Source organism: Molossus molossus, unplaced genomic scaffold (genome assembly GCF_014108415.1).
Source record: "Molossus molossus isolate mMolMol1 unplaced genomic scaffold, mMolMol1.p scaffold_m16_p_1, whole genome shotgun sequence".
NCBI lineage: Eukaryota > Metazoa > Chordata > Mammalia > Chiroptera > Molossidae > Molossus > Molossus molossus.
In genome coordinates, this window is record NW_023425344.1 from 179,272,032 (window position 1) to 179,282,890 (window position 10,859).

General features: G+C 51.3%; 1 protein-coding gene across 1 annotated transcript; it reads left to right on the forward strand.

Moving 5' to 3' along the window:
• The first annotated feature begins 6,953 nt into the window (after nt 1-6,953).
• On the forward strand, nt 6,954-10,644 carry INAFM2 (InaF motif containing 2). Its single transcript, XM_036243256.1, has 2 exons — nt 6,954-7,907; nt 9,302-10,644. The coding sequence occupies exon 1, from the start codon at nt 7,008-7,010 to the stop codon at nt 7,467-7,469; it is 462 nt and encodes a 153-aa protein (XP_036099149.1). The 5' UTR covers nt 6,954-7,007; the 3' UTR covers nt 7,470-7,907; nt 9,302-10,644.
• The last annotated feature ends 215 nt before the right edge of the window (nt 10,645-10,859 follow it).

The window sequence follows — 10,859 nt, forward strand, 5'->3', positions numbered from 1 at the left end:
GACTGGACTTCACAGGTTCTGCCTGTCATGCCACCCTTTCCTGACAGCAGCTCTTCCCCAGAGCAGGCCGAGTTGGAACATGGTCTCTACGTGTGAAGGCTTTGGTGTTCATCAGCTGTGATTTGTAGGAATAAAACTTTTAAACCTTAAAAAAAAAAAAAAAAAAAAAGAATCAGTCCCGGGTGTGCTTCCCTTTGAAGTGCCATTTTGGATCAAACTTACCTAGAGATGTAGCTGAAGTGAACACTGAATCATCCTCAAGAAACCCAGATTTAAACAAACATGTTTTTATTGATTTCAGAGAGAAGAAGGGAGAGGGAGAGAGAGATAGAAACATTGATCAGCTGCCTCCTGCACACCCCCAGCTGGGGATGGAGCCTGCAACCTGGGCATATGGGAATCAAACCAGTGACATGTTGGTGCATGGGACTACGCTCAACTAACTGAACCACACTGGCTGGACAAGAAACCCAGATTTTAATCTCAAACACAGGAAGTTTTGCCGCGTGATCTTGGCAAGTTACCTGAGCTCTCTAATCTGTTAAGCTTTTGATCACTTCTATGATTCCTTCCAGCTCTAGGAATCGCTCTTTCCAACCAGAAGGGCCAACCTTGTCACTCTTACCTCCCACCTTTCCTCTTGGAGATGGCAAACCTAGAGATGAGAGCTGTAGATGGCAGGAAAGGATGCCCCTACCCCAGCAGGATATTCTTGCACACATTATGCATCTTCTCTGCCTCTGCTTATTTATCTGTGAAATGGACCCATTTCCTTAAGCATGATGAAATAAGTTAGATGATGTCCTTCTCCAAGCAAGAATAGTGCATTGCACATGAGGAATGCCGTCAGAAAGATGGATTGCTTCTGTTTTTATTCCTGTCCTCATCCACCTTTTTATCAGGACCTGGGCAAAACCACAGTGAACAAGCCCTCAACTTTGTGAATAGCAGGAAGTCAGTGAGAAGAGGGGAGATGTGGGAAGACACACGCAGGATCCCAACACATCCTCACCTGCTGGAGTTAACAGCCTGAACCTCAAAGGTGAAATGAACAGGGCTTAACTGAGAGATCTGGGCTTGGCTCCAAGGCACTGACTGTACAGGACAAGGGTGGGGAAGTGGCGGCTTAGCAGAATCATGTGTGAATAAAACTGAGGTTTTTCGCCAACAGCCAGCTCCATGAGTCAAATGAAAAGGCTGCCAGAAAAGCAGACAACTGAGCCACACCGGCTGGACAAGAAACACAGATTTTAATCTCAAACAGAGAAATGGTTTTGAGGCTGCTGACTTGAAGTTGAATACTGAGCCCAGTGACTCTCTTCTTGGTATTGATCAGTCTCCTGGGAAGCTCTGGTAACACTGTATCCTTGCTGCAGCCAGACCCTCTGAATCAGGACCTGGGACAGGTTGGTGGGGAGGGGAAGGAGGGGGGAGAGTTTGGATTTCTACATTTTCACCCTTGGTTCCAGTGTGCACTCAGTCACATTCTCATTCCTGGCATGTCAGACCACAGCTGATGTATCCAGGGACTTCAGTTTAGTTGCTTTACAGTGGAGAAACGCAGAGCTGGAGGACATTTGGTGGAGAACTGCAGGGATGCATGATGCACGCAACCCTCTGTGAGGACTGGTGGCTTAGAAGACACAGGTAACCAGGAGGTGTACCTTCAGATAGATGAGACTTGTTCTCCTGGGTCCCCAAGGTTAGAATCTTAGGTGATTTAGGTGACTTGTCTTAGGTCAGGTTTCTCATGAAACATTATGAGCAAGAGATCTGCCTGCAGAAAGTTTATAGGGAGGTGTTCTGAGAAACAACACAACATCTGAGGGAGTGGAGGAGTCAGGATTGAGCAGAAAAATACATTGATCAGTGATGCAGTCACAACAAAGGATGCTTCCCCAGGGAGCTCTGGGGTTGGGATGAACCTTCAGACCTGGCCCCAAACTAAGGCAAGAGGGCTGGACTCTTGATTCCTCACATTGACCAGGCAGATTATCCCTAGGAAGGGCTCATGGAGTGGGGGCAATAGTTCCTCCTACTTACCTTCCTGTAAGTTTCCCAGAGAAAACAGTCTACAGAATTCTGGTGGAGCTATTACCAAGCAAAGCAACCTTACCATATGAAGCATGCAGGTCTAAGCCATGTCAAAGGAGTACTGCTGTACTTGCTGTGGTACACCACCCAAATCCTGCATTTGGGACCAAAAACAATCCCAAATTACCAGGAGTGTTGGTTGCTAATGGCTTAGAGCTGAATCTCTCTCTGGGCACTTCCAAAAGGAGCTGCTTTGCTGGACTTTATTCGCCCTTCCTAGGGATAATCTTGCCTGGTCAATGTGGGGATTCAAAGGTCCAGTCCTCTTGCCTCAGTTGGGGCCAGGTCTGAAGGGTCACCCCAACCCCAGAGGTCCCTGTGGAGGCATCCTTTGTTGTGGCTGCATCACTGATCAATTTATTCCTCTGCTCAGTCCTGACTCCCCACTACTGCAGCTTGTCTTGATGTCACTGATATTCAGCATTCCCCCTACCCCATTACCCATTCTATATTATCTTTACCTTCAGCTTGTGCCTCTGCTGGTCTAGGTGGCTTACCTGGTGGCATTCCTGAGGAGTCTGAGCCCCTAATCACCCCGCCCATCTCAAACCAAGCTTCTGAATCTGTCTATCTTCTATCAAAATTGGGCAAGGGAGTAACAAGAGACACCCCAGTGCATCACCTGGGTGCCAAACATATTCTTCCCTAACCCCACCATGTAGCAGCAGCCCCATCTTTTCTAAAGGATCAGGGTCACATATCCCTGCCAGGAAGTCACTTCTTTCTTTGCCTGCTGGTCTCTTGGCACAAGGAGTCTGCAGGATGATAAACAGCCACAGTGAACATTTATGGGATTTTTGTTCTGTCTCTTGCAGGAAGTGTTCCACCCCTGGGACCCAGATTCTCTAAACCCACAGAGCCTGGAACTGTAGGAATAGGAACCACAAATCTCCCCTGCCCAGGGATCTCTGTATTTTAGCTGTTGGGCCACAGCACCATATTATAGTTATTGGATAGGGTGCGTACTTCATGCCAGAGCATGGCGTCCTGAAATGGTGTTTCAGCTGCACCTCTGAAAGGCTATCCTTTTACTTTGTCAACTCTATTCACCAGTGGGCAGCAAAGTGTGCAATATGCCCAGAAGATTACATACACGAGCACTCTTTTGCTATAAAGTGGGACTCTTGATCTGATGCAACATTATGTGAGATTCCAAGTTAGTCATTGAATCAAATACTCTTTAAGCCCTTAGAAAGTGGTGCTGGTTGCCCTGGCCGGTTTGGCTCAGCGGTTAGAGCGTCGGCCTGCGGTCTGGAGAGACCCAGGTTTGGTTCCCGCTAAGGGCACGTACCTCGGTTGCAGTTTGTCCCCGGCCCTGGTTGGGTTGTATGGGTGGCAGCAACTCGATGTGTCCCTTTCACATGTTTGTCTCTCTCTCTCCCTCCCACTCCATCTGAACAAAATATCAAAAAAAATGTTGTCGGGTGAGGATAAAAATAAATTAAAAAAAAAAAAAAAAAGAAAGTGGTGCTGGTTGAGATCTTCAGCAAGAAAGAGAATCCATATCTAGAATACATGCCTATTTGTCAAGAGGAATCACCAACCCTTCCAGAGTAACTACCTGATACGTTGTTGTGAGGTAAATGAGACAAGGAATGTAGGTGCTTCTCATGGTGCCTAGCACACAATAAGGACCTGGATGTTGCTGCTGTCGTCATTGGTCAGAACTTTCCAAAGCCTGAGAAGGCTCCTTAGGAGCAGACAAGGTACATCAGCATGGAGGGGCTTTTAGTTGTCGCTGAAGAGTGCTCCATAAGGATGTCGTGTAGGGGGTTCTAGGGTTGGGGGTATTTTCAAAAGATGACCTTTTGGACCCTTTCTGTTCCCACCCTGCCTTGATTCTAATTTCTCACACTCTGCCTACCCTTAATCCAGGAGAGGCACTTAAAGAATAATATTCACTTTCAGGCCACTAGGGGGCCATTTAGTTGCCTGCAGCAGGAATACACTAATGGTTTCTTAATGGCTCAGGCACCAGGGAGATCAGGCTCAATTATATCTGAAAGCAATTTGAGTTCTAGGGTAAAAGACACTATGTAAATCCAGATAATAAATAGGGCTTATTGACGATAGGTTAAAGAATCTGGCACTGTTTAGTTTGGAGAAAAATAGGGTGAGAAGAACTGAATAAGTGCTTCAAGTATATTTATTATTTAGTATAGAAAAGAATGACGTGCTGTTTTCCACTTCACTGAGAACCAAGCAAGAAGAAAGAAGTTTAATTTGCAATGGAAGAAATGAGGAGTGAATTCAAGAAAGAGGGTAGAAGGAGGATTTGGGTTGGTCTTACTTGGAATCTTTCAGAATAATTCACCTTGGTATAGATGGCATGATCAGCCCTGCCAAGAAAGCCAGAGAGCAGGGGAGAGAAGAGAGGACAGAGGACAGCATCCAGAGACAATTCGGGGATTTTAACTTAACAGGCCACCCTGCTAGACAGGCTGTGGCTGACCTGGGAGCAGGATGGGGAAGAAGTGGTTGTCTTTTCCCCATCAGCCCAACAGAAGACAATACACATTCTGAACTCCCAATGTCCTTGACATTTCTCAGAAGTGAGAAGACAGTCTACTCCTGGAAATAGCATCCAGTTGACCACTGTTAGTGGCAGACTCACATCTGGGCCTCAGGAATGAGAGTGAGGGGTTGGGTTATAGGCCTCTGGTTCCCTCAGCCATCTGTACACTCAGCTCTGGTAGTCACTTGACTTTTGTGTGTAATGGGTCAGAACTTTCCAAAGCCTGAGAAGGCTGTCTTAGGGAGCAGGCAAGGTTCACCATCAAGGAGGGTCTTTTAGTTGACACTGAAGAGTGTTCCATTGGGATGTTGTGTAAGGAAGTTCTAGGGTCCATGGGGTATTTACAAAAAATGACCTTTTGGCCTGGCAGGTTGGGTTCAGCAGTTAGAGCATCAGCCAGCAGACCAAAGGGTCACAGGTTCGATTAGGTCAAGGGCACATCTTACCTGATTTGCAGGCTCAGGTCAGGGTCATACTGGAGGCAACCAACTGAAGACACATCTCTCTCTCTCTCTCTCTCTCTCTCTCTCTCTCCCCCCCTCCCTCCTTCCCTACCTGCCCCTCTAAAAATCAATGGAGAAAGATCCTTGGGTAAGGATTTAAAGAAAAAAAGAAAAGACCTTTTGGGCCCTTTCTGTCCCCACCTTGCCTTGATTCTCTGATTTCTCTCACTAGGCTACCCTGAGTGGGGGCAGGGCAGCAGAGTTGGGAAAGGGATTCCTCGTGAGGAGGCATCATGTCTGGATACCAAGGATTTCCTGTGTAGGATGAGGGGAATGGGAAAGGCGAGAGGGTCCTGCTCCGCAGAGTCAGACTCACATCTGCAAGAGCAGAACTTGGGGGGAAGGCTGTTCACCCACAGAAGCCCATCACAACCATAGTCCTCTCCCCACTCAGGCACAGTACCCCACACCCACTGAGACACTCAGGTGGTCCATACATCCAGTTCTGGGAACATGGGAAGTAGAATTCAAGGAGAACGGAGCCAGAAATTCTGGAAACCCTTGTAGAGAGGGAACAGGAAGAAGAGAAGGCAGGAGAGAAGAGGGCAGAAGGAGGGGGCAGACACGGGGAAACCGCTGCTGAGAGTCCGAGGAGTCGTCAGGATCCACAGGAAAGAGGACAAACCTCACATGGGAAGGAAGGCGAGGGAACAAACCTCTAGGCCAGGAGAGGATCAGAGAGGGGAAGAGCTCTGGGAGCCGCTCCGCGGGTTCAGTGCAGCCCTTTGACCTAGGGGTCGGAAGCCCCCAAAAGCGGGACCCGAGACCTGTTGCAAACTTTGGCACTAAAGTGGGAGGCGAGTCTGCAAAACCAGCTTAGCACGTGGTGCTGTCCTGGGAGCTCTGGAAGGTCTGGGCAAACGGACTCGGGGCTCTAAGAGGACAAGGGAGCGGACAGACTTCAGCAAAGCCCCCAAGCCCAGACGCGACTGGGAAGTGAGAGAGGCCGGCGGGGAAGGGGCGCCACCAACCGCGACCACCGCGAGCGCTGCTGGTCCCCGTCTGCCTACGCGGGACGTGGGCTAGTCTCTCGGTAGACGGGGGTCTGGAAGACGCGCCCGGAGGGTGCTGGCGCGGGGCTCGACCCGAAAGCACGAGCGTGGTATCGCCCCCACTCTGGGGTAAACTGAGGCCTGGGGGCCGAAGCTGGTGCTGCTATTCCACCCGTCCCTTGGGACAATGAGGACAGAGGGGAGAGTTGCCGGAGACGACAGCTCCGCACCCCGACCGCCCCTTCCCGCCCCCGTCCCGCCCCGCACTCCTCCCCGAACGACGCTGTGCCCCCTTTAAAGAGGCGCCGGAGCTCCCACCCTCACCGCGCCAGCGGCGCAGGGCCGCGCGATGTCGCCCCTTTAAGAACCAGCCTCCTTTAACTCTCTCGTAGCGGGGCGTCCCGGCGGGGCTGGCGGCGCCCGACTGGAGCCCGCCCCCCGCGCGGCACTTCCGGACCCCGGCGTCGCCCTTTTAAGAGGCAGCCCCCAGCCGCGCTCTCCCCGCCCCCTGTTGCCGGCGCGCGAGGCGGGGGAGCCTGGCCGGAGCGGAGCGCGCGGTCGGCGCGGCCACTGGAGACAGAGCGGCCCGCGGCCGGGCGGACGGTGGCGGCGGCGGATGGGGACGCGGAGCCGGGCGGCTGTGGCGGCTGTGGCTGTGGCGGCGGCGGGGAAGCAGCTGACGGGCCGGCGGCGGCGGCGGCGCTGGCGGCGGTGACTGGTCCAGGCCCCGGCGGCGGCGGCTGCAGCGACGCGGTGGCGGGCTGCGGGCGGGCGGCGTGAGGAGCGGCGGCGAAGCGGCCGGGAACCTAGGGCGCCGGGCCGCCCCTCGCCCAGTCCTCGCTGGCCGCCGGGCCCCCTCCAGCCGGGGCCGTGGAGCACCGGGGCAAAGGCCGGGGCCCCCCCATGAAGGAGCGCGACGCGGCCCCGGCCGAGCGGGGCAAGCCGGCCACCTACACTGGGGACAAGAAGGCGAAGATGGCCGCCAAGACCAACAAGAAGTGGGTCCGGCTCGCCACCGTGTTCGCCTACGTGCTCTCCGTGTCGCTGGCCGCCATCGTGCTCGCCGTCTATTACAGCCTCATCTGGCAGCCGGTGGGCGCCGGGACCTCGGGGGGAGCAGCCGGCCCGCCCCCCGGCGGCTCCAACGCCACCGGCCCGTCCGGGACTTCGGGGGCGGCGGCCGTGGGGCCCAATGCCACCGGGTCGTCCCGCCGCGAGGCGCCGCGCGACGCGCCCCCGCTGCAGGCGGCAGGGCCCACAGCTCCTGAGCCTTCTGCCGACAGCCCCCCGGCCGGGCCGCTGGAGCGGCCGCGGGGGCCCGAGGAGGACGAGGAGGAAGCGGCGGCGGCGCCCGGGAGGCGTTGAGCCCTTCCGCACCAGGGCCGGCGGAGAACCATCCCCAAGCCTGGAGGCAGGACTTTGCAGCAGGACGGGGCGGAGAGCCCACGGAAGTGACCCTCTCGGGAGTGAACGCCCCCCTTCCCGCAAGGGTCGCCGACTTGCGGGGACGAGTGGCCTGCTGGCCGATCTTCAGCCAAGGGACCACGATTCGTCCAGGACTCGGGGGTTTGGTCCTCCCAGGACTGTGCCGCGGCCCCGGGGCCAGGAGCCATTAGGGGGGTGGGGGGAGGGGTGGGGAGATCCCAGCACCGAACCCTTCTGCGCCGCTTGCACTTGCGTAGCCTACGTGCAGGGGTGACTCGGGCTCTCCCCCAAGACTCAGGGGATGGAGGGAGCTGTAGGGGCTCTTAAATAAGCTGAAGCTGTCGGAAGGAGGAGGGCACCAAAAGTAGTGGAGCTCAGGTACGTCAACCTAGTTGCAGTGGCCACAAATGCAGTTAATTTATAGATCCCTGTATATAGCTGTTGACATATGCACTAGAAACTGTAATTACATAGAATTATATATATTCTCCTACACCCTGGGTAGCTACTGACTGATGGGGTCAGGCAAGGGCTATTTGCTGGGCCCCAAAGTGCAGCTAGACCGAGGGCACAGATACTGTTTTTTTTCATCACCCAATCTTTCCCCTATTCCCCCTCCTATTTCGGAAAGATAGGTTTATGACACAAAAGAGTATAATCATTCTTACACGTGTTGAAAGGACAGTGGAAACCCTTAGGAGAAGTAGAAGCAGTTTAGGGAGGGTGAGGACTATACTAATTTCCTCCTCTTCCCACCCTAGTGCCCCCACCCGAGAAGTTTCCTGTTGTACCCTCAGTATCTGGATATGGGCCAGGGAAGAAGGAAGGGAAAGAGCATTTGTGCTTGAATCCTCGGCCTTCTCCTCAGTTTTTTAGGAAGAGCAAGCTTTTTTAAGTAGAGTGACTCACAAGTGTTTGTTTTGTTTTTTCCTGCTCCTTAAAATCTTGCAGTTATCCTAGCCTTCCCTCTTTCCTGAGTTGTGACAATATAGCCCTGTGATTAGAATGAAATTTGTTGTGAAACCAGAGTTTTAAGTACATCCTCTGGTTTTTAAAAGGTGGGCTTCAAACTCAGGATTGTGCTTTGATAGCCAGTTAATAGACCAATGGTGGAGAGCTTAAATTGGCTTGTCTTTTACCTCTTCTGATAAACTTATATGCAGCCTGCACTTTCATTGAGATGAGAAATATCAAAGGAAATGACACTTATATCGCTCTGGGACAGCAAGAATTCTACATCCTTAATTCGGATTCCATTTCCTTCTGCCACTTGCTTTTAAGCAACTGAGTGTGGGTAATGACAAGATATCAAACCCCTTAGTGTTTCCTTTTTGGGAAATGAGGCACTTAAAAAAAAAAAGGCAAAAATTTAGCCACCTGAGTCCTGAAACAGTTTGTCTCTCCAGTTTTCTGGCCTACACTCTAGTTAGCTCTGATCCAAGTTTATAGGATGAACAGCCTTGCTTTAAGCCGTGTCCTGTTGTGGACAAGATAACTGCAGCTGAGCTGTCATAGCCTAGCGACAGGCTGATAGCACCCCCAAGGTGTCTAGGCTGGAGGAGATTTTTGAGCAGCTGACTTGACTTTGGTCATTAGAAAGCCTCTGAGACTTTTTAAAATTTTGGTGGGGACCTAGGGATGAGAAACATAAAATGCCACTTTATAAACTTCAATAATAACCTGTAATTTATATTTATTGTGTGAATTTTTAGTCCTATATTTTAATAATTTATAAATTGATCTCTTATTCCAAGAATTCTTTGAACTTTCAGGAGAACATCTGGGAATCCAGTCCCCTGTCCCCATCCAACCCCTGTATTCTGGACTGTTGAATCCACTCTGGGACGGATCAGAGTCTAGAGAGACCACTTATAGGTCCAACTGCTGGCCTCCTGACTCTAAAGCCTTCACTGGAATTGGTACATTAGTTCCAGCTCTAGCTGTGAACATGACCAGAGACATTATTTATAATTCAGCCATTTAAGATATACCTGTACTCAAAAAGTCTTGTATATTTTTTAAAAGTTTTATTTTTCAGGTGAACAAAAATACATTCTAAGAACTCTACGTAAACCTGTGGAAGTTGTTTCTGTTTTCACATTGCTTGGGGAAGAAGTAGAAGTAGAGGTTGGAAGAGGGGTCTGAGATGTGGTGGATGGGTCTTGATAAATAGCTGTTGGAGGAAAAAACAACTGCCCCAATGTTCTCTGTGCCCAATGGCTTGACCGAATTGATTAGTGAAGGGTGGTAGGATCCATCTTAGTCCAGAAGCAATGACAGGGTTGGAAGAACAGCGATATCTAGCTTAAAAGGGTTGGAAAAAGTTCTGCTTTTACTGGACTCTAAGCAGATGCCTAGCTGAGGAAGCTAAGAGACCAGTCACCATGCATATTAAGAATTATTGCAAATACTGAGCTGGCTGAGAGCTGAGGTGGGGATAAGCCACCTGATAACATCACTGTTCTCACCTTTAAACAAACAATTGACCCCCAGATAGTTCAAGAAATGCTAACACTGGGAAAGACACCAAGGAATCTGCAGTGGTTGGTCAGAGCTTTGTCTACAGTGGAGTAAGCGAGAGAGCCAAATGGCTGAGAGAAGCTTTAGATTGCTTCAGAGGTGAGGCTTTTTCTCCCCAGAAAACAAACAATAAAAAACATGTGGGTGAAAAGCACAAAAATAAGGGATTAGTTGTGCTGCAAAATACATGGCAAGCAATTGAGCTCAGCTCACTATTAGTGCTGCCCAGTACACAACCAGAAGCCAGTGTTGGTGGGGCCCCCTGAGGTCTGCACTTCTCCAGAGCTGTTGGGGGGTGGCCGCTGCTCTTTTATATCACCTTGTAGTTTGCAGGGAGCCTGGAAAAGTCCGCCCTTCTTTTATTTCCCTCTTCAGCCTACACAATGGCTTTCTGTGAGAGGGCTTGGTAAGGCAGAGCAGAAGGGACAGAGTTTCCAGGTTCTAGTCAGCCCCTCCTTTCTGTAGATGGTGACATGTGGCTTTTGCAGCTGCACCGGGCTTCACACGGTGGGCCGATACAGCAGTGTGTGTGGCAGGGTCCTGCTGGCTGATGAAAAGGGCACTGTTCCACCAGAACAGGGCCCGGTTGGTGGGGAGCAGTGGTCTGAATAGCTTTATTTTCAAGGGTTAGAAATTAGCTGCAAAACTGTCCATCAGCTTGTGAGCCAGGAAGGGGGAGGTTTGTGCAAAAAGGGTTACTTACCTTCAACAGCTTTGTATGTGTACCACCAGGCCCATTTCTAGACGTTTGCTTACATTAGAAGTACTGCTGTGCGCTGCTTATTCCCTGACTGCTTGAGTCTGAAGGAA